This window comes from Cyprinodon variegatus, unplaced genomic scaffold (assembly GCF_000732505.1).
Source record: "Cyprinodon variegatus isolate N-32 unplaced genomic scaffold, C_variegatus-1.0 Scaffold194, whole genome shotgun sequence".
Classification (NCBI taxonomy): Eukaryota; Metazoa; Chordata; class Actinopteri; order Cyprinodontiformes; family Cyprinodontidae; genus Cyprinodon; species Cyprinodon variegatus.
The window spans coordinates 1000785-1024223 of record NW_015150647.1 but is presented as its reverse complement, the minus strand read 5'-3'; the positions used below and the strand labels follow the sequence as shown (position 1 = coordinate 1024223).

The 23439-nt window shown below is 37.6% G+C and overlaps 1 protein-coding gene across 5 annotated transcripts in view; it reads left to right on the top strand.

Annotated features, from left to right (window-relative positions):
• Positions 1-23439, top strand: part of robo1 (roundabout guidance receptor 1) — a 278848-nt gene that overhangs the window by 124777 nt on the left and 130632 nt on the right. For all 5 annotated transcript variants that reach the window (XM_015379556.1, XM_015379555.1, XM_015379558.1 and 2 more), the window contains one exon: positions 16608-16934. In XM_015379556.1, coding sequence (XP_015235042.1) covers positions 16608-16934 — 327 coding nt within the window. The remainder of the gene's footprint in view (positions 1-16607; positions 16935-23439) is intronic.

The window sequence follows — 23439 nt, the reverse complement described above, 5'->3', positions numbered from 1 at the left end:
ATAGATAGATAGATAGATAGATAGATAGATAGATAGATAGATAGATAGATAGATAGATAGATAGATAAACTAAATGCAGTTTAATTTCTGCAATTTTGAAATTTTCATTAAAAGGCTCTCATTCAGAGCTCCATCAGCAGCTCAATCTAGCATTCTGGTGCTTGGTGTTGGGGTCTAATTCTGTCACACAAAGGACGGTGATAAAAGTGGGCAGGGCGTTCCTCTATTTAAAGAGAATTCCTAAAAAACATAATTAATCGGAAGGTGACCTTGATTTTCACCATTATAGTGCTTTCAAAGGCAGTCCCACCATTGAACTGTAACCATGGAGAGGAGGGAGATTTTTTTTCTTTTTTTGCACGGCTGCTCTAAATTTGAAGATTAACGTTAATCCTTCTCCATTATCAGGTTTACATACGCGCTGTAAATTACTGACATGTGGAATCAGGAGTCACAACGGAAATTAACATAAAAATGATAAATAGTTGTAGTTATTTATGTAAGACATATTTTCTATCATTTAAAACATGAGAAGGCAAGGTTACATTTTGATCATAAAAGTAGCAGTTTCATCCTTAGCAAAAAGCATTTTAAACTCTATAGCTTGCAACAGTTATCAAGATTTCCAGTCAACTTCTCAGTTCTGCTGTACAGTCAGTTGTTTTCAGCAGTCTTGCTCCTCCATGGTCCTCTGTTCTCCATTGCCACAGAGTGAAAGCTCTAATTGAATAACAATGCTTGTCATCACCTGAATGACTATAGCTCCCCAAGCTATGAAGAAAAGATTACATTTGAATTTTTTTCACCATCTGTCAGAAAGTCTTAATCACAAGCCTCATACTTCAAATCATTAACATTTTATTTCATTTTAAAGCATACCCTTTTTTTCCCATTTCTCTTCAGTAATCTAACGTTTGTGAGTTCCTAACAAACTGTTACAAAATGTCTGAAAGCATCAGCAATCGGTTTTTCCCTACTTTCTCCTTTTTTTCTGCTGCTCCCAGCCTTAATAGACAATGTTTAAGTTGTCTAGAGCTTTGCTTTGGTAAACATACATAGCTACCCTCTAAATGTTTATGTTTTTTGTAGTTCCTGAGTAGTGTTCATATCCTTGAATTGTTTCACATTGTGTCTCATTAAAAAAAAAAAAAAAAAAAAAAAAAAACAATATACTTTACAGGAATTTTATGTGGCAGACCAAACCCTTTCAAGGGTTATTTGTGAACATTATGTATGTTTTGTAAAGTTTTTTTAAGATATTCGAGGTATAAAAATAGAAAAATATCCCATGCATTAGTGTTTAAACTCCTTAGTCATTGCAAATACACAATAATCTTTTGATTTAGACTGTTTTGCTTTATGTTTAGAGCTGTGTAGCTGGAAGGTGAACCCCTGCCAGAGCTTGGAACTCTGGCAGGGGTTCACCCACAAACACTAACAAATGTTCTTCCAGTGTTCTCCTGTATTCAGCTCCATCTATCTTTTTTTTTTTTTTTTACTTCTGAAGGCAAACGTACCCACAACCTGCCACCCCCATGTTTCACTGGGTCTTAGTTTTCTGTCACAAATTGGATTTTGTTTCAGAAAAGAAAGTTAACTTTATGTGCTTGTAAACGAGAGCACCTTCTTCCTCACAAGGTAAGTCTTGAGGTTTGAAGTACAAACACAACCTTTAGTTGGTGTTCATTACGTGCTGCAGCCACTTTTTCATCTCCTATGAAACTATATTGCTTATAGCCACTTTTATTATCTCCTTTAACTTTATTGCAGGTTTGTTCTATGTCCTTTGTGTGGCTGAAACCTGTGAGTCGTTTAAAGTTGGTATTTATCACATGTTGATTAAATCTAATTAGGTATATTTTGACAAAGCTAAATTAATTGGAATATATTTAGGAATATCTAAGTAAAGTTTGATTTTTCAGATCAATTTTGAGAGAGATTAATGACTTTCTTTATCATTTCACTTCCAATTCACAACTCTGCATCATTTTTGTTAATTTATCATATGAAAATAAAGATTTTAATGTAACGAAAGGTGGTCTTAAAAGTTTTAGAAAATACGAAAAAGTTTTTATCAGGGATAGCAAAGCTGGTCAGACTTCATGAAGACACAAGTTTAGCTAAAGGAATAACCTGTGTTGGAGCTAGGCTTTTAAAACAGGGGTGGCAAAGGGCTGACAAGGTATGATTTGAGGGGGTTCAATATACAAAGGATTCTGTTCATGGAGGAAATTTTGATTTCTGAAGCCCTCAGGATGCAAGTACTTTTTAATATAACTAACTTCAGCATGTTTAATAGCCAATCACAAAAATAAAGATACAGCGGGCAAATCTGGAGATTGTGGGTAGTCTAAACTCAGGGAAGCTGTCTTCAGTTTGATCTGCTGTTTTCCGCTTGGTCCTAGTGCTAGACGAATGTCTGCGTACTGTAGCGTAACATTGTTTTTGGACAGTAAAACGTGCAGGGGACCAAACGCACGTTTGAAAAAGTGCAGGAGACATATCTCTGTGTAAAGTGTATAAATTAAGTATACAGCAGAAATAGAGGTACACAAGTACTCAATGAACTCTTTGGACAAATCAAATTCAATAGCAAACAAAAACTTGAGGTACATTTGGACCTGTCAAAACAAGGCAGGACAAGCAGTTGTACACATTTAAAGGTTTACCACAAGAAGAACAATAATAGAAGAAAAAAAAAAACATACAGCCCTTTAAAATTGACTATTGTTGACCACTGTCCAGTAACATGATGACACCAAGTTCACAAAACCTATCGCACAGCAAAATTCTGCAGTTTAGGCGATATGAAGTTAAATGTTTTACAAAGTCTTCCATATTTAGTGAATATGCCCTCCTTGACTCAACACCGAGTATGCTCAGGTGACTTAATCTATCACCCTCCATTGGTGGCTTTTTATTAATGTAAGGGCAGAGAAAATTCTTTCACAGGATGCAGCAACAAACTAAAGTAGAGAAGCTGGACTCCACTTTTCTCCCTTCTTAAAAAAAGCCACCTCGTTTTAAGAAGCTCATGCTTAAGGTCTTCTAAGTCTGACTCAAATGTTTTCCCCAAAGCAAACAGAGGCTCCTCTTTTAGGAATAATGCCACGCAATTCATACACAAGGCTCTCAATTCAATAGTATGATACATTATACATACCAACATGAATAATTTAACCATATTTTTGTGATTGTTGCTGAACATTTTGTTACCGAGATGTTCTTTTAAGCCTCTTCAAGCCAGTGTGATGGTATATGTCTGTTTCATGAGACTAGTAATTGAAGTAGTAATACTCATAGGTAATACTAAGCACAAGCACTGCGGTGCAACATCTCCCTTATTTCGCGATAAAACAGCACTTTGATTAATTTGGTACCAATAAACATACATACCAGCAAAGGAAATGCTTTTTTATTGATCCTGTGTGCCGCTGTCGTGTTTTGTTTTGGAGCCGTTTGTAGCACTAAGGAAATGCATGTCAGCTTAACCAATGAAAAGCGTAGCAGAAGTTTATTGCGTGAGGATGCATTCAAGTCCACTGGGAAATTTGACTGTTTTCTTCACAAATGTTCGTGTATTTCAAACAGTGTTAATGTTTTCAGCGGGATGGCAACAGGGATGGCAAGGATTTCAACTAAGCCTCTGTCTCTGCCATGGTTAACATTGATGGAAAAAATAATTGTGTTCTACTTTGTTGCTTTGATCTCGTGCTTGTAATGTTGTACAATGTTAAACGTAAGGGTCTGAGCAATTTTTCAATGTGCCGTCTGTCCTGCTCAGTGTTTTTGGAATCATGTAGGGTTCATGATTTGTTGTGTTTTGCCTATTTTCTAAGATGAACCGATGGAATCGAATTGATTTACAGCAATTCTTAGTATAACAGGAACATTATAAATGTCTTTACTACTTCTTATTCATTGTTTTTTATGGAGAAAGTTAGGAATAGAGTTCAGTATCACCAGAAAGAACAGTTACGATATTTTCTCTAAGGCCCCGTCCACACGAAGTCAAAACGAACACGAAACACTAATATTTTCCAGAACGTTTGTCGTAAAGACGGAGACGTAAAATAAATGTGATCGTCCACACGAATGCATGAAAACGCTGCAAAATGTATGCCAGGCCTGTAAGTGGCGCTGTGGTGCCAAAGCAAAAATAGGCGATGGGCATGCGCACTAATATTTAGACATGGTTGCCCTGCGGGTCCATTTTCGTGGTTCAGTCAAATTCTTCCTGTTCTTCCTGGAGATATTCCAGAAGAAGAAGATTCTGTTGTAAGCCCGGCAGCAGGGTGAGTAGCATGAGCAGCAACCATTCAACACAGTACGGCACCATTGTTGTTGTGATACTGTGTCGTGCATGCGTGTTTAGAGGCGACGCTATGACGCATGCGTGTAAAAAAAAAAAATGCGGTTAGAGCTTAAAGATGGAAACGCGAAAACGGCGTTTCAAAATCTTCCCACTCTGAAGGCTTAATAAAAAAAAGATTGTTTACAGACCCCCGAAACGCCGGCTTCGTATGGATGAGAGGCTGCTTTGGTGAAACTTTTGTGCGTTTAGGCCAGGGTTTGACTTTGTGTGGACGGGGCCTAATACTAACACTCATCATCATAAAATCCTAATCTGCCCTTCGTCTCTGTCTCCTCTTCAAGTTTCCCCCCAACATTAGACACCTATTGTTGTTCCTGCTAAGTGTTGACAACAAGCTGGTGGTAATAGAGGCTGCAGACACATGTACCCCATTATAAAGCAGTTTTCACCAAGGAAGGATATTATTTTGCTGTACCTGGACAGCTGGTATGTGTTTGATGGCAGGATTTAGTAAGTGGCTGCTGGAAAGGAGACAAGCCAGTGAGCATTTGTCTGGAGAAGTTAATTTCTTTTAAATGCAAGAATGGGCACAGATTTTCTCCCTGTAGATGTCTAGAAAAGGCTTCTTGGCAGACTTTGCTCATCCATTAATTTTTGACCAAATATTTACTGTGCATCTCATGACAAGCACTGCATCCCATATTTCTTTTTCCAATTCAGGTTTTAAATAGTTTGGGGCAATTTATGTTCCACTGAGATGGACTTGTGCCGTCCCCTTCTCTGCAGGCCCATGCTGGAGTTAATTTGCCACATGGCTCCACCGAGTCTTAACCCCTGATTTAATTCAATAATACCTCCACATTTACAACATGTGACCCCCTCTTGCATTCAGCCACTTACCAGAGCTGGCAAATGTTGGCACTGCAGTGTTATGTGATCCATGCTCACCTCTTGTAACCTATAGGGCACAAGAAGAAAACATGCTCTTTTGGAACTGCAAAACTTTCCGTCCCTCCAACTGCGTGCTGTACATAAAAATCCTATCCAACTTCTAGCTGTCTGAGGTTTGCATTATTATGTGTTTGGCAAAACATTGAGTACTGCCTACATAAGCATTTAAGGTCATCAGCTCAGCTACTAGACTTTGTGATACAGAGCTGAATTAACTAAAGACCCTTTTCATCCCAGCAATCAAATAAATAACATTTAAAAAGCATTAGGTGTTTTTTGGCTATGTCTGCCCCAATCCTGCTTTGGCACCATTTCAAATCTGTTCTTTTGCTTGGCAGCAAGCCCAAATGTTGCACTCTGTGTGGTTAGACTGTGCCAGCCAAGTGTGCTGCTAGTCCCTCTACCTCCTCACTGCTCTTCTACTCAGCCTTCCCTGTGCTCTATGCCACCTACCTAAACCTTTCATGTTCTGCTGAAGAAAGCCTGTGCAGAATATTTTGTGTGTAAAGAACATCACATTGTTGTACATTTGAACCTGATTGAGAAAAAAATGTTTTTTTATTTGGAGTTATTTTACAGACTAACACAAAGCAATGCATGCATTTTAAATTGTGAAAGAAAATAGTGTTTTCCAATCATTTTACGGATATATCTATATAGGCTAAGGTGCAGTTGTATTCAGCAACCTTAAGTCAATCAAAATAAGGCATGACTAGGCCATCTTATTGCTTACAAATGACTTGATCAAAGCCATCCTGTCATTTATAGGGTTGAGTTTTGGCATGTGTTGTGATACGATACATGTCACAATACCTGGGTTACAATATGATGTTATCACAGTATTAAAATATCATTACATATTGCAATATTTTTCCCATCTATCAAAATTAAATGTTTAAAAAAAAAAAGTGCTGTATAGGTTCAACAGAAGATATTGATCATTCAGTTTTTTTGGTTTCCATCTTGTTTGGGGTTTTAGTAAGTCAGTGTTGCACAGCAAAACTGCTCTACAACGCCATCTACCACAGTGGCGGTGCAGAGGTAGCCCATTTTCCCTCACTGTTTTAAGTAAAAAAATTTTTTTGTTTTTAAAATATTTATAATGGTAAATGAAGGATTGATATTATATCGGGCAGCCAAAATGATTTTTTTCCACACACATAGACATTTGTAGGGAAAGTATGGTCAAATAATTAATTTAGGTGCTGCTTAACTGTGTTAGTTCCAATTGCTACACACTGTAAGCCAAAACATTTTTAATTTCTCTGACCAGAGCATCTTCAACATGTTTGTTATGTCTCCTACTTAGGTTGGTTTTAGTTAAAAGCAAGAATTTTGATGGCTTTCTCCTGTTTCTTGTGTGAAGTATACAAATAATAGTCATCCTGTTGATAGATTCTCACACTTATAATGTTGATTTCTGCAGCTCTGCCAGTTACAACAAGTAACTTTGCCTGGTTCTTTCATTAAAGTTGTCATTGGCCAGACTGGCAGTTCAGCTTGATGTCTATTGAATGAAATATGCAGATGACGGATTGAAGAGTGCTCTGTGAGATGTTCAAAAACATTTAATGTTTCATTAACCTGTAGCATTTATACTGAGATAAAATGACACACATTGAGGATGTTCACAAATTAAGTTACTTCTGAATAGACAAATTAGGTCAGATTTTGAGGCTTTATAGGTAGGATCAGAAAGAGGAACTGGTTGTCATTATTACCTAAAATCCCATTTTTACTGAAAAAAAAAAATGCCTAAAATCTAAATGTTATATATTTAAATCTGTCATTTTATTTATAAAAAAAATATTTTCACTGTATTTTTTATTCATAAACTACACAAACATGTTTCTAAATTACAGAAAAGGGGTTTTATGCAGTTTTATGCAGTCTGATAGATTCTAATTAGCTTTGAAATGGTTGATTGTAAAATACTGCTAAACTTTTTAAATTCCTGAAGGAAAAAGGAAAAATAATGATGTTTGCTTTCTTAGATTTGCAAAGAAATGTGTGTTTATGGAATCATGCTCCTTCTGTCCTGCTGTTGTTTAAGAAATGAATGCATTTCTCGCATCGCACTGGACAAACCTTATTAAAAAGTAGGAAAGCTGGAAACAAAAACAAGAGGTAATTGCAGCCTCTTTCTCCCTTGTGCTTTATTTCTGTAATCCCCACTCCATACAGACTCTCAGCTATTCAGTGTGCTGAAGCAAGAAGGTCCGAGTCTGTCATCTGGGCTCTATATTAATTACAGCTCCTTGTCCTGCAGTTTCTGCTCCACTAACAGAGTGACATCTTTGACATCGGTACTCACGAGTTGTCAAGTCGAGGTTTTCTTCCCAGGTTGACACTGGGAATATGCAGGGTCAGCTTGAGGAGTCTGCATGTCTGTGAAAGTCACATACAACCCACCCATTGTGAAAAGATAGATAAACAACCGACAGACTGACACATGCGCACAGAGACAGACTGACTCTTGCTTGCATCCGCCCTGCTCCATTCAGCCCATCTGCCAGGTCTCCAGAGCCAATTTGACAGGCAGCTTCCTAACAAGCTTTACCATCTTTCCTGCTACAGATTCCCCCCTTGTCCCACAGAACTGATATGATATGGAGAAAGAATTGGATTTATTCTGCAGAAATGATTGCTGGCTTTATGACCCACTGTAGAGTTTGACAGCTTTTGTTTGTTTCTAATGACACTTACTGCAGATTGATGTCAGAAGGAGCTGCAGCTCATCCACGCATGTCCCTTTGCTTTGGGTTATAAATTCGTGTTCTGTTTTTGACTTCCTGTTTTAATTTATTTACATCATCTTTTGTCGTTCTATGTGAAATTTCTGTCTTTGAAAATACTGTAGAAGGGATTAACCTTGCCTTTCAAAAATGATTTTATCTATGTTTAAATAATATTAATAATAATTGAACTTTATTGATCTCACATTGGAGAAATGTATCTCTGTATTTAACCCATCCCCTTGGGGATCAGCGGGTTCCATTGTGGGGCGCCCAGGGAGCAGTGTGGGGTTAAGGGTCTTGTTCAGAGACTCAAAGCGAGAACTTCAATTAATTTCCTTGTTTTTGTGTCACAGACTGACCGTAGAATATAACTATTTAATATGGTTTGCAGTTTCCTTTACTGTGGTACCAATTAATAAAAACAGAGCAGCAAAAAAACAAAAAATAAAACAAAAAAGAACATAACAACCAGTTGGAGGACCTTTATAGATACTCATTTTGGGTCAGTATGACCAAATTATTACATTATTACTATTTCACTATTGCAGGCCATATATCTGGTCTGTCTGACAGGTATGAAGATAGACATTGTTTGGAGAAAGCCAGAAGAAGTTGAGCTAAATGTTTGCCTCAACTGAACAGATAAAAAGACAACCCCCTCCATGAAATGTTGTGGTTGCTAAATCAGGTTTCTTTTTAAGCAAAAAATGCTGCAAAAAAAAAAAATAATAATAATATACAATTTCTTTACACATTAAGCACAAGTTGTTTAAATAATTTGTAAATGCATTCAATGTTTTAAACAGTACAGTAAAAACAATTTACCCAATGCAAAGATTTGATCAAATATTTAAAATAAGCTGGAAAAAAAGGATCTCTTTATTTTTAGGTGTTCAGTAAGTTAAGTATCACTTCAAAAAGCTTACAACAGAACTACAAATAGAGCTTTTGTTTCCTTAAATTCTGATTAAAGCCTAATCACAGGATCGGCCATAGCCTCCTAGAGGAACCCTCCGCTGTAGTGTCTATCCCCCACCTCTGTCTATGTTACAAAGGGGAGTGCCAGAGATGCGTTTCCCAGCTGACAGGGTGAGGAACTTGTATTTGTGCTCCTGGTCTAAAGAGCTTCCCTGGTTCACGTACTTATGAGCCATTACTGTAAATATTCTACAGTTGAAGCACACTGTATGTTATTAACCATTGGCCTTAAGCAAAAGAAGGAGAGTCCCATATGCTATAATCAGCAGATCGGTTTTGTCTTTATTACAGACCACGCATGAGCAGCATGATGATCAAAGGCAGAAACTGTAATAAAGTAATTTTGACTGATGTCATGAGTGCATTAGGTCAGGTTTATAAAGCTTGGAATCTAGAGCAAGGTTCTGATGAGTAAACAGGTTATATGTTGCATGTGTCACGCAGGTCTTTCCCAGGTCACGTTTATTGTATTTTTAAAAGGAAATTAAAGGTGCCGTGAGTTAAAATATAAACTTTATGTCCTGCTGTTTGCATTCTTGTCATGTTTTTTTTTTTTTATTAGTGTCTAGATGATGTAAATGAATTAAGCTTATTTTTTGCAATTTCCGGTCCTTTGCAGTACGTTTGTTTTCAGTGTTGCCCATTATGTGTGCATATATTCCTCTATTCTTAATCCAAAAATACAGACAAATAAAAAAAAACTTTAAAAATTAGATGTTTAGGCAAATATTGTACCAGAAGTGTTAAATAAACACTGTATTCATCAGTATAAATCACTTAAATTTGCTTGTTACATAGTATATTTAAGATTTTAACCATCTAATCTTGTATTGTAACAATAAACATATAATAACCTAATATTGGCTTTGTATACAGGCGATCCATGCCCAAAGCAACCCTGCAGTTGGCTGCTAAAAAGAAAGGGAGATAAACCCCCAAAAAATGAAATGATGTCATCATGTTTATAAATAAGAGGTATTAAGCAGTCTCTTTGTTTGACTTCAAATTTCTCAAATTTGAACAGAGGTACCATTTTAAGTAAGCCGATATAACTTCACAAGTGCTGCTGTAGCATATGTGAAGATAACAATGCACTCTTCTGTTTGGTAAATCGAGACAAAGAGATGAGGAGAGAAAGAGGCCATAAAGCTATCCATCACCCCCTTTATCACCCCACCTCTGCATCTCCATATGCACTCACACACAGGGTTCTAATCCTGCCTCTTAGGAGTGTAAGTGATAGCCTTGTGTAACATTAAAAACAGGCTTGATCTGATCCAACTGGCAAAGTCATTCATGCAGCACATTCAGGGGTGGGATTGTGAATCTGAAACCGCTAAAGATCAGTCTCATTTTCCTGCTTGTGTCATTTGATCAGCAGTAGTACAGTAACTTCCCTTTCCTGTGTTTCTCCATCTCTACGCCTTATCTTTCATCCCCCTTTCTCTCTGTTGTCTCCTCTAACTCCACAGAGAAGGTTGACTTTTTTTTTTTTTTTACCGTAGTTCAATCATTAAATTGGCTGGCCACGTCCTGAACAGGCATTGCTCCAGTCTTCGCCCAGCTTCCCCGAGGGACACACCCTCTGCTCTTATCTCTGCCATAAATCCCCCTTAAATCCCCTAATCACCGATTAATGGGGCTGTGGATAGGGAGCGCCATACGGTGTTTGGTCTCCATTATTTCAGATTTATATTACATATCTTTGCCAATGCATGACTCGTATACCGAGGTGTTGGGTTGTGATGTGTTATACTGCTGAAACACCTGATTATTGTTTTCTCTATTTGTCACCACTTTTATTGTGGGGAAATAAACTTCACCTCTTTTGCTTATAATCAGTATAAAGCTTTGGATTTCCTCTGTGCAGAAATTGCAGTGAACTCTGCAGCATTGTGAAACTGTTTTATCATTCAAGGAAGCAGACACATTATCCTGTCTCCCTACCTCAGGGGGGTACATTGACAGCAGATCTAAATTGCTTCACTGTCCTCCTCCCCTGTGAGTTCTTCTGACTAAAGGGCATGTGCCTGGCCCCCTTCCTCTTTCCCGCACATTGCCAAGATAGTAGCCATGGAAAAAAGCTGTGTGTGACACAGGCACACTTCTTTTTTAGTTATGGAAATCACTGGACTGTAACTGATTACCACTGCAAGGTAATTGTTTTTAGTCAGTCTTTTTGTATTCTTTTTAGCTTCTCTCCAGCTTTATGTCAGTTCATCCGGTCTGCATGTATATACTGAAGGGAAAGTAATTAGGTTTATATATTTCTTCACATATTATCTTTCCTGTAGGTATGTGGACTTTTAGTTGAGCAGGACAGGAATGCTGTTTTTTTAAGGAATAACACTGCATCTGAAAAAAGTAACCTTGTCTGGCTTTTTGTGGTCATGGGGATTCTGGGAGTCATGGATGCTGCTCGGTTCAGAGGAATTTTATTTATTGCAAACTCCCACACATGCAGTTGCAAAAAAAAAAAAAAAAGAAAGAAAAAAACCAACAGATTCTCACAGTTAATTTCTTTGTTGAACATTTTACTTTCTCTGAAAGTAAACCTTAACATTTAAACCTTTAAATATTTCAAAATAGCTTTCTCTTGACTATTTGAATACATATTTTTAATACTCTTTGCATCCTCCTGACTTAATTTGAAATAGCCCACTGATTCAAAGAGTTGCTAACTTTATCTTATCCTGATTAATAGCGTCCACAGCAATAACTACAGACACAACACCAGATCAAAATCTTATCACAATCTTAAGAAACTTATTATTTTTTTTTTATGTTTTGCACCCAAGATGATTGGCCACTGGTCAATGAAGATTAAGCTTCAAATCAGAAAATTAAGTTTGGCACCAAAAACAGATGGATTGCAAAAAACTGGTCCCCTAAATGTTGATATGCAAATTATAGTTGCTGATCTAATGACTAGAAAAATGGCTTTGGTTTACTAAGAATCCTTGCAAATCTTATTAGGATGGTAGGTAGATGCATTTCTGAAGTAAACAATACCTCGAGCCTTTTGGATCTTTTTTTTATAACACGGGTTGTTTAGTTTCTGAGTCTGAACTCTGGGAATGGGTCACTTGCATCTAGATTTCGCGTTATTGCATCCTGTTAGGCCCAGTTCATTAACAAAAAGTCTCTGACTTTTTTTTTTTAATTATTATTATTATTGCCACTGCCACAAGCACAAAGTTTCCAAAGACATGGTTAAAATCTTTGAATGTTTAAGTTAATGAAGGAAAAAACACAGAAGCTCTCTAGCAAGTGTGAGGGTTAAGGCAGAAGGAGAATCTTGCCTCAGGCACCAATCGATCAGATCCTTGCAGTTGAAGTCCCAGCTTCCCTTTGGTAAGGTTGTGTGTTGCATTAGCTGATCTCACATTCTCTGTGTGCAAGTAAACCATCTGTGTGTGTGTGCTGGGGGGTAAGAAGGTGCCTGAAAACACTAGAGGAGAAGGAAGGGTAGTATTTAAAAAAAAAGCGAATTTGCAGGGGATGGGGGAGGGTTAGATGACTCACAGTTAGGAGAAAAAAGACTGAACAATTTGATTCAGTGGTGAAGCTATACTCCTCACTTATTTGAATTTTAGATTTGGACTTCTGTCTGTGCTGCATTTAAAGTTATTAAATTAATTATAATCTTAAAGTGTTTCCACCTGTAGAAAGGGTCATGATTGTGTGTTTAGTCTTTGGTGTATAAATCCCAACCTCCATCATTGTCTCTTCCCTCTGTGGTGAGTGATGTAGCTGAGGTAATGGCGTTAGCTCCATGTATCTGTTGGGATTAGCATGGCAAAGAATACACGTATACACAACATGAATACGCTTAGGATTTTATTCAGAATGCTAAAAAATAATTTCCAAACAAATTGTATAAGCTGTTTTAATAAAAAACAAAACATTGCTGTATTTCCAGTTGGATACCAAGTTTGACACTTTGTCATATAAATCCAACAGTGATCTGCAGAGGTATGGTGGCCCAGAGGGGGCAACAAAATCAAAAAAGCCACAAAGTGAAGACAAAAGAAACAACACGATAACAAAAGCTAGAACACCACAAAAAAAGCCAATGAAGGCTGTGTAGTGTGTGGCCATGTAATTGTTAACTCTGTGGTGTGTATGTGTGCTCTTCTTTTTAATACATTATGGGGCCCATTTTCTGAAAGAATAGCACGTTGTGGGGACCAACTACTCCTTGTGGGCCCAGATCCATTGACCACACTTGGGACGTTACTTTTTTCGGGTCAGAGCATGTATGCATGTAAAGCAGATATTAATATTTCCTTGCATTGCCTATTTTTTGATAATTCAAAGCAATGTGTATCAAGTTTAACTGTTAGGGCTGGAATACCCTGTGGCTCTAAAAATCAAATCAAATGTTTTGACACCCAGGTCACATTTACTGTGATTTCAACTTATGGAGAATGTATGTCACTTGTTTCTATAAGAAAAAGTGACAGGACTCCTTCAGATCAAATATTTGTCTTTAAAATATTTCAAAACAGTTCAGAATGAATACATTAACCCCAAATGTATATTCAAAACACAGGTTTTACTATATGAATATATATAGATAAACTGTTTATATTTACTTTCTGTCGCTGCAGGCAAATACAGGCAGCAGGCCATGGCTGGGTTTGACAGGTCTCTCTTGGAATTTCCACTTTTACTTAACTACTGCTTAACTAGCCGACCATCCAGGTTGTGCCACTTTAAAACATTTAAAAGTAAAAACATAATCTAGATGAACACAGAGTAAGTTATAAAGTGTACTTTCCCATTTCAAAATAATTTAAAATGAGTTTTTAATTAACAGATAATGACCAACTGACTGGCTGTTAGCCGGAGATCACACTTCATTTCCTGGCTCAGTATAAAAAAAGAATATGCAGTTTTTGCACCACAGCTAGACAACTTTTGTAAAATAGACTTCAATGTTTTCTGAGTAATTTTAAATAAAAATAGCCTCTTTAACACAGAAGTATCTTCAAAAAAATATAAGATTAATCTAAATATTAAACACTTTTAATACAATTAATGAAAACACATTTGGCTGAGAAGATGCATACGTTTTAGGAGAGAACTGCTAATTTACAAATTTCTGATAACAATATCAATTTATTTCTGAAAGTCTTCTCAGTACCTGTTATCATTGTTAGCTTAGGCCTCCCTTTAAATGAGTCATGATCAAAATGTCCTCTGTTGGACTGCTGGATTAATTATGTTTCACTGGCCACACCACACATTTGCATTGAAGTGATTAATCTTTCCACAGAGCTGTCATTAATTATGCTGACTTTGCTTAAAAAGATGTGGCAATGGAAGATGCCTTCTCAGCACCAGCTACTGGGGAAAGCTGGGTTGGGGCTGGGTTGATGGCACATAAATGAGGCAGTGTGGTAAGTTCACGGGATACTGGGTAAATTAATTGCAGGCCTATGCCTCCAATTAGACCTGACTCCTTTTAATTGGTGCTGAATTGGCTCCAAAAGGCCTACGGTGGGCAATATGTTGAGGAGGGATCAGCCTTCTATCTCTCTACGACAAGCACCATGCATGGAACTCGTGTGTAGAAGCCGAGTGAAAGACCAACCCTTTAGGAATTAACAACAGGAAGCTGATTTACATGTAAATCAGCTTGATAGCCACAGCTGACTGGTCAGGGAGTGATAGTAATGACCAGAGATGGCACTCGGGTGTTAACTCCTTTGACACGGATGCTGACACTGATTTAGATTCTCTAGCAGAGTGTTTCTGCTCTCAGCTCCCAGTTTGCAAGGCCACTGTGAGGTTCACCCTTATCTTATCCTTTATCACTTAATTTCCTTTTCTTGTCAAGGTGCATCTATCTTTTATACAGTTCCCTTCCTTGTCTTTGTTTTTCCTTTGATCTGAAAAATGACAGTGACATAGATTGCAGCATTGTTGACCTTTACTGAAGCAGTGATGCTGTAATTAAAAACTGATGTTCCATATTGGCAGAATGTTATCTGTACACCTAGTATATTCAACACCTTAGTTTTTACATTAACCTATATATTTTTTAGTTGATATAATTTCTTAATAACTGTCCCATAGATATGCTTTATGTATTGTACTGTATTAAATTATTGCAAAAGCAAAAGTCTTAGTATGCAAAACCAATAGAGTAATAAGGACCTTCAAAAAGTATTCCCATTTCTTCACATAACAGCTTTAGACCTTACGACATTTGTATTCATCCATTTTTACTCCAATGCACCTCAAATAAGTAAGGTGCAGGCAGTGGCCTTTACAAATCACCTAATTTGTACAGATAACTTTTGTCTTTGTATTTTAATCTGAGCCTAAACACAGCTATGCATAGCTTAAGGTTTGCTAGAGAACATTATTGTAGAAAGAGCATAATAAAGAGCAAAGAACCAGAATAACATCCTCAAAGATGATAACTATGTAATGAAACTGTATTTCTAGCTTTGAACATTTTAAAGAACATTATTCAGTGTAATATCTAAAAATAAAAGAATATAAAAATCAGAAGTGTTGGAAAGCTCTAAACATACAAACACATGGCTACCACCAAAAATGAGGTAGAGACAGGAGTGGCTTGTTTAGACTAGCAGCCAAGGGGCTCATGGTAACTGCAGAATAGGTGCAGGCATCCCTAACTCAGGTGGTGGAATCTGTCAATGGAATAACATTTAGTCATTCCACAAACTCTGGCTTTCTAAGAGTGGAAACCAGAAGGGCTTCGTTGAAGGAAACCAAAACTGCTCTTGTTTGTGGTGCACCACATACTACTGTATGCTGGGGACACTTCTGATATTTCCCCCCACAGGGGAACATGGTGATGACAGCTCAAGCTGTAAAGTGCTTTTCCTTAATAGCCATAGCAAAGTAGGGAAGAGTTAGTATGAATGAATGATGCAGCTAAAAACAAGGATAAACAGAAACAGATTAGTAGAACTTGAAGAAAGACTTAAGATTTGGGCAGGGGCTCAATTTCCATCAGAAAATATACCTTAAAAATACAGCCGGGGCTACAGTGCAGTAGTTATAAATTGATCAATTTTGACATTAGAAATTTCGAGTCAAATTACAAACCAAAATTTTATTAAGAATCTGATGCAAGACTACAACATCTATGTGCATGGGTGCTCTCTGTACTGTTTAACTGAGCCTGAATTATGCCACAAAGCTGACGGGACAAATAGATGACTTAAGCTGCCTTGAAGATATTTTAAAAGACCTACAGCCCACTTGTAGTACTACATGTTGATTGAGAGTAAATGCATGTAAATTGGAAACCCCATTTTTGTGATTTGTCTTCCTAAATACTTTTCAAAACCATGTATCTGCTACTTTACAGTAATGTTCAACAAGGTGTTGTTGCTTTATGTTGTGAACTTGAAATATGTTGATGTTTGTGTCTTTGATGTGAGAAAATGTAAAAATGTAAAAGAAATGAAATGAAAATGTAGAGAAATGATTAATGGTTCAATGGTGTTGCCCAATATAATGCAATATTTTTCCTAAAACCATTTATCTTAGTAGGGCAAATCTCCCATTTATAGAAAAATGACACGTTTACTGGTGTAAAGTTTTGCAGAGAATAATTTTCACTGTCTCATTTACTTTAGGATCTCGGCTGCGGCAAGAGGACACCCCACCTAGGATTGTAGAGCACCCATCGGACCTTATTGTATCAAAAGGGGAGCCTGCCACTCTTAACTGCAAGGCGGAGGGACGGCCTGCCCCAACTGTTGAGTGGTACAAAGATGGTGAGCGGGTGGAAACAGACAAGGACAATCCCCGTTCCCAGCGCATGCTGTTGCCCAGCGGCTCCCTTTTCTTCCTTCGGATTGTCCATGGAAGACGAAGCAAACCAGATGAAGGTTCCTATGTCTGTGTTGCTCGCAACTACCTGGGAGAGGCAGTGAGCCACAATGCCTCACTGGAAGTAGCAAGTAAGTGCAGCACGTCTTCTGGTTTCTTCTTCCCTCTCCACTGTGAGTGTGAATGAAGAGTTTGGTTTCAGTTAGAGCTGAATAGCAGGCTCCAGTTTCTTCCAATGTTTCTGCTCTCAATGTGTTCATTGAGTTGGATAATCTCTCAGGAGATGGGTAGGATGTGTTTAGCCCAGAGGTCTCAGTAGGCCTGTGGAGCCTTGGGGGTGAGGTGGTCTGATCATTCCAGGGTGAGTGCTTCTGTAAAGAACCCTTGGTAGGTGGTCAGAAGCTACAATAGGAACAAAGTCCTTTCTGTTTGGGAACAGCTTCTGCTTTTTTGTCAGAGAGATAGATATGAGCTTTGGTTTTGACTCCAATGCTCTTGTTGCATGTGTCCAGTTATCTTTTAATGCTGAGCTTTCTCTCCAGTTTTATTAACGAAAGTGTTTGGCATACTCCACATGAATGAAAATTAAATGTAGGCACATGCAAGGTTTGCTTGTAAATATTTTGTAATAGATAACATACAATTTATTGCACATTTCTAAATTTAGTAGATAAAAATACATTGCGTTCAAGGTTAACAATTTTGTTTCAAAGGGTTCTCTAGATGCGGCTTTCATCAGTAAGGTCAGCTCTTTAGACATATTATCTCTTTCTGTCTTGACTGTCTGAGATTGAGGGCTGAGGAGGACGGCTCAGATATCAACCGCTCCTCAAGCATGCCCAGAGGCTGTCACCAGCTCGCTCACTGTAATCTAATCAAGATGGGGAAAGAAAGAGTGGTACGTGTGTGTGTGCTTGAATGCTTTTAGGTGTGAATGATTGTGGAGTACCACGGTTGGGGTGCTGGTCTGCTTTTGGATTCTGCAGAGACTGCTTTTGAGGTGCAGTGTCGAACGCTTGCTGTGCAGTTTGCAGTTTCAGCTTTAATGGTCAAAATGCTTTAGCTCGGATTGCATTTCTGTCATATTTTCCATGTGAGGTGGAGGAACTTTAAGGTTATTCAGATGTTAAGAGTAGCACTAATGTTATATATTGAATAATTTACAGTACCTTGTTCTTAAAATGTTTCACTTTTTTTTTATTTAAATCACAATTATTAGTGTTTTCAGTGTTTCCAAAGTGTTACATGCATTTTAATCGAAATATAAACAATACATGCATATATTTATAGCTCAAAACAAAACAAAATTCTATTAAATTTAATTATGTCTATTTATGAGGTGCTGATTTACAACAGGTGTCATCTCAAGGCACTTTACAGAGACAATTCAATCAGCACATACAGTCAGACTGCTAAAAAGTTTTGAAGGAAAACCAACTGACTACATTGAGTCTTTGACTCACAGGACACAGTCCTTTAGTTTGGGCATATGGTAACAGTAGATATTGGCTTGCATTGTGAAGCTGATTCTAAAGCAAACCCTCACACCGAGTGTGCATGCAGGGAAAGTGGAGAGAAAAAACTCAACAACATTTACCACAAGCTATATACTGTAGGCAGATAAGCAAAAATGTAAAACAGGGTAAATGTGAATCCACAATGACTAGCCAAGGCCAAAGTGTGTTCACAAATTCCAAATGGAAATTCTTTTGAGAATCTGTAGCAAGAATAATAATTAATGTCCACCGATGTTTTATCATCCATTCCAACTAAGCCTGATTTTTGTAAAGATGAATGGGTGAAAGTGAATACCATTTACTGTTTTCCTTCCAGTTTACAATTATGCAGTAATGTGTGTTGGTTTGTGGTATAAAATTCCAAAAGAAGAGTTAGACTTACAAAAACACAAGTTTTCCAAAATGCATTAGAAATACAACACAATAAACTTGTTTTTATAGTTTTTTTACAAATATTATGTGTTAAGATTTCTTGTATTTGAGCGGTTAGCTTTTCAGCTGGAAAACCAATAGTTTAGGTGAGGAAACAGAAGGAGCAGAGTACAAAGTGCCACTGGCTCAAGTTCAAGCTTCTGCTTTTGCTTATTTTCTGAAAGGTTCAAACGCACCAATAATGAAAAACCACTACTCCCTAGCACTCTCTCTCTCTCTCTCTCCTTTATGCTCAGCTTATGGCTCTTACTCGCCACTCTCTGTAGCCTATGCTTAAGTACACATAATTATGTTGTCAGAGCAACCAGAATTGAACCTTTCCAACTAAGAAATCACTGTAGAAAAAAAGGGTGAAAAAAGAACTGAAATCTTTATTTTCTTATAAGGCTACTGTCAAATGGAGGTTGAACAAACAAAAACACATTATTATGTCTTATAAGGCAAGAGCAGGGTTTTTTATTTAGTTTAGGTCAAGATGTTTACCATGTATATCCTGTGAGTGCTATATACAGAGTTTCTTTTAGTTTCAGGTGAAACTCCAAAGAAGGAAGTCTTGGGATTTAAAAGTGTTTACTTTGCCTCTCTCTCCTTGGCTGACATTAACTCTTTAAAAGCTAAAAACACAACTTTTTAAAGAGGTGGTTCTACAAGCCCAGTATTTACAGTTTCCCTAATGAGTGATTGTTAACATAATCCAAGTTTCAACAAGTACTGTTTTGCAAGGCTAAGGAGCTAACCCAGTTTCTTTGGTTTATCATTAACTGCATGTACAGTTCAGCCCACAATCTATCTTTAACCCAGCCTCTACCACAGAGGACAGACTAATACATTAACCATGAATCATGTTTGCTTTGTGTCTTCAAACGAGATTTTTTTCTCTGTTTTTTTTATTGTTTTCTTTGTATGGAATATGTCAACATTATACAATGATGTTTCCTTTAGAAACGCAGCTGATAAAGAATAAATGGTAGGAACCTAAAAAAGTAGGTTTCATATTATCAGTAATGTGGTTAAGAGAAAAAAAACTCAAAATTAAGCTCTTAAAGTTGTTATACTAAACAAACAATTTAGAGATGCCCAAAACTGTTCAGGCAATTCAAAAGCATTAATAGTAACTTTTCCAGCTGAGATATGAATTGATAAAACTGTTTTTATATGCAAGTTTACTAAGTAAAGGTGAGTAATTCAGGACAGATGTGATTTGGGACCTGTTACTTAGAGACTTAATAAACAAGAATCCTATGCAATGATATAAAACACTTTATATGCTTTAGAATAGTAAATGATGCAGGAGTTCTTTAAGTCTTATATTCATTTGCCTATGATTTTCTCATGAGAGTTAACTGACTCTGCACTAACATAGCTCTCAAAGCAGTATTCTGACATCAGTTGGCACAAAAATAGGAAATGCAGAAAATGCTGCGCATAGGTGCTTTGCTCTACAAGGGACACCTAAGGGATGGTGGGAAAATCATCCTACTCCTGGACCCCCCTAATGTACACTCAGTCTGTGTTTCTCTGAGAATGTACTAGCAGATGTGGGCCATATCTTAACGGTGAAGGTGGTGTCATTGGAATAGTGATCTCATCTGAAGAATGGTAGCTAAAGAAAAGGAGCCAGAAAGACAGCTCTCATGGGCACAAAACAGAAAGTAAAAGAGGAAGCAGGATTTAAAGTGATTTACCAAATTTGGTTTGCCTAATCCAAAACATCTACCTGTAACAGTCATTTGGATATCATTATAGACTGGCTTAAAGAATGACATGAAGGATTGCCAATCAAAGTTGAATTTACATTTCTTTTTCTTTTCTTTCACTCTGTCTCCTTCAAATTTGTAGTTGTATGCTACATTATGGATAAAGACACACTGAAGTTTGTGGTTGTATCTTGACAAAGTAAAAAGAAAAATGTAATGCTGTTGGAATACCTTTGCAAAGCACAGGATATAATTTTAGAATTTTCTAAAGCTTACACTTTCACATTAAGGCTTGAAAATAGTCTTTCACATTGTTTTGTGTTTTATTTGTGTTACATTTGCTTAGAAAGGATAAACAGCAAGCCAGTCATGAGGCTGTATGATTTCTCACTGTGTACTCTTTCCTCTGCACTCTGCCTGAAACTGAGATGCTCTATGAATAGCCTGCTTCCCTTTTTCTGGATGTGGAGATAGTAAAGTGAGGTAATGGACGGCACACTGCGCCACTTGAGTGTGAGATAACCTCGGGGCTTGATGATGTCTAGTGGCCTGGCTGACTACACAGTGTGGACCGCACAGGGTTGGCTGCAAGCCCTCACATCTACACACAGTTGCCTAACACAAGAGGCACAGTTTACTTTTCACAGCCACTAACAACAGAAGTAAAAGGATGTTTACATAAGTTTGATCCACTGCATGTAACCGTCTTTATCAGGGCTCTTCTACCAATCTCACTGATCTTGAAGCTGCTGAAAAATGTCTGTCAATATATAAAGACAGATGGCTACAATTAGTGCATGATTTTATGGGGGCAGGACAGCATATCAGAAGTCTAGGCATAAAGGGCTGGTTATACTCCTGCGTCAGTGTGTCGCAGTGAGCTTGTCACAGGTGTGACAGAAATTTTTGATTTATGCCCAATTTTGAAGCGTGGTCTGTGCATTGTTATTCCACGCGACACAGCAAGAGGGACAGTCATGAACTAGCTGTGGGTCTAGATACGGCCGAGGTGGTGAGGAAGTAAGGGCAAGTTTGTGCAACAAGGGAGAAATTTGAGAGCGAAAAAGAGCGAGGATCCAGGTGGAAAAAGTGTTAGGGTTAGCGTTCTCGCACACCTCGCTCTTCTAACTTGTCCATCTTAACAAGTCGTTTTACACAATGGCGCTCATAAAAACAACATAAGCCTGTAAGGTACCAAACAGGAAATATGCATAGAGTAGAGCGGATGTAGATTTGACCAATTAGAGGCATCCCATCTGCAGCAGAAGGGGCTGGGACATATCTGCATTACCGACGTCACACGCAGGCGACCTCGTTTATGAGCATAGTCCAGACTTAAAGGGGTCCTTCCAGATAGTTCTTTGTCATCTGTGGTGAGAGAGTTTTTGAGGAACCCCTTAAGCTATTCTTTGTCTTGCCTTTGTAGCAGCCTATTAATTTAAGTTTTACATCTCTTCATAAATTATGAGACTTTATATGAGCTCTGTTCTCCATAGATAAAAAGAAATGTTTATTGCGACAAAAAATGTATACACACACAGCTAAATCTGTCTTTCTTGTAAGTTAAGGAAAATTAGAGTAACCTGCCTTCATCTAGGTGACATGAATGAGCAAGAGGTGTTGTCTAAAATAAGAAGAGGTGACTTCTACAAAGAAGGGCAGAGTTTGTGGCTCGATATCGATACCTCTAGTTGTAGCTTCTGCTTCCAGTTTCTAGATCCTATCCCTTTTCTTTCATGGGGTCAACAATAAGAACACTATCCAGGGTAGGAAAGGAGCTATAGACAACTGCGCTGAGCCCTCAACCTTTCAGACTTCAATATGCAACAAACACGCACATGAACTATGGTCAAAAAAGTAAAAAAAAATACAAAAGACAACAGTTACCCAAATTTAGCTAAACGCTGACGACCTCTATCATAAAATCCAATACATATGGAGTTGCATACTTTATCATGTTTTAATCAGAGTATATAGAAAAAATTAATATTTTTTTTGTTCAACTCTGTGAGGTGTGCTGTATTTATATCTCCTGTCAGGCAAAGGAATACGTGTAGTTCCTAGTGGCCAATAAGAACGTCAGGGGTCCCTATAGTGACTGATCTTTCTTACTGCAGTTATTATGGTACCGTTAACGCATTTTCTCCCTAGGTTAAATGTCCTTACAGATATGAGGTATATGATTTGAGCCTGTGGCTTCTTTATTCTACTGAAAATATAGGAACTGTATTTTGCTGATCACACCATCTGGCCCTTGATTTGCAAAGAAAAGACTAAGACAATACCATTATGTAAAAAAAAAAAGAGGGTGTAAATTTCGAGACAGTGTGTGCAGTGATCAACATATAGTTCAGATTGACAAAGCGAGGAGTGGGATTTAATTGCAAGCATGTTTCTTTAAAGTTCAGAGATTTGCAGGAATGGAAAAAAGCAGCATCTTGCTGCTTATCATTTGTTTTTGAGACTCCATTGCTAAGTGCAGGATTAGATAAATATCTCTTAAACAAGGGTCTAGCTTAGAATAAAAATGCATTATCATTAAACAATTATAAAAAACACTAGAAACTATTGCTCATCTAAAAAAATTCCTTATTGTTTAATTTGGCTAAAATAGAAGCCTTCAAATTATGTTATACAATTTGGAACCAAAGAATTCTTTTCTTTGGAAGTCAAGGCAACTGAGCTGTAGCTGTAGCTGAAGCTGGAGTTTCCATCACAGGAATGGGAGAGGCAGCACTGTATTACTTTACAATAGGCTCCAAAAAGCCTGACAAAACCCAGGTTACTTTGGCACTTCCCCTAATTTTGTTAGGACTTAATTTCTGTTAAGCTACTTGGAACGGTGGAATATTAAACCGCACACAGTTTTTAAACCTTTAATTTTAAACCCATGTATACAGTACAGACACTAATTGTTCCCTGCCTAGCTAGAATTGCTAAACATCCACAGCGGTGGTGTAGGGTGGCCAGATGTCCGGCTTTAGGGCGGA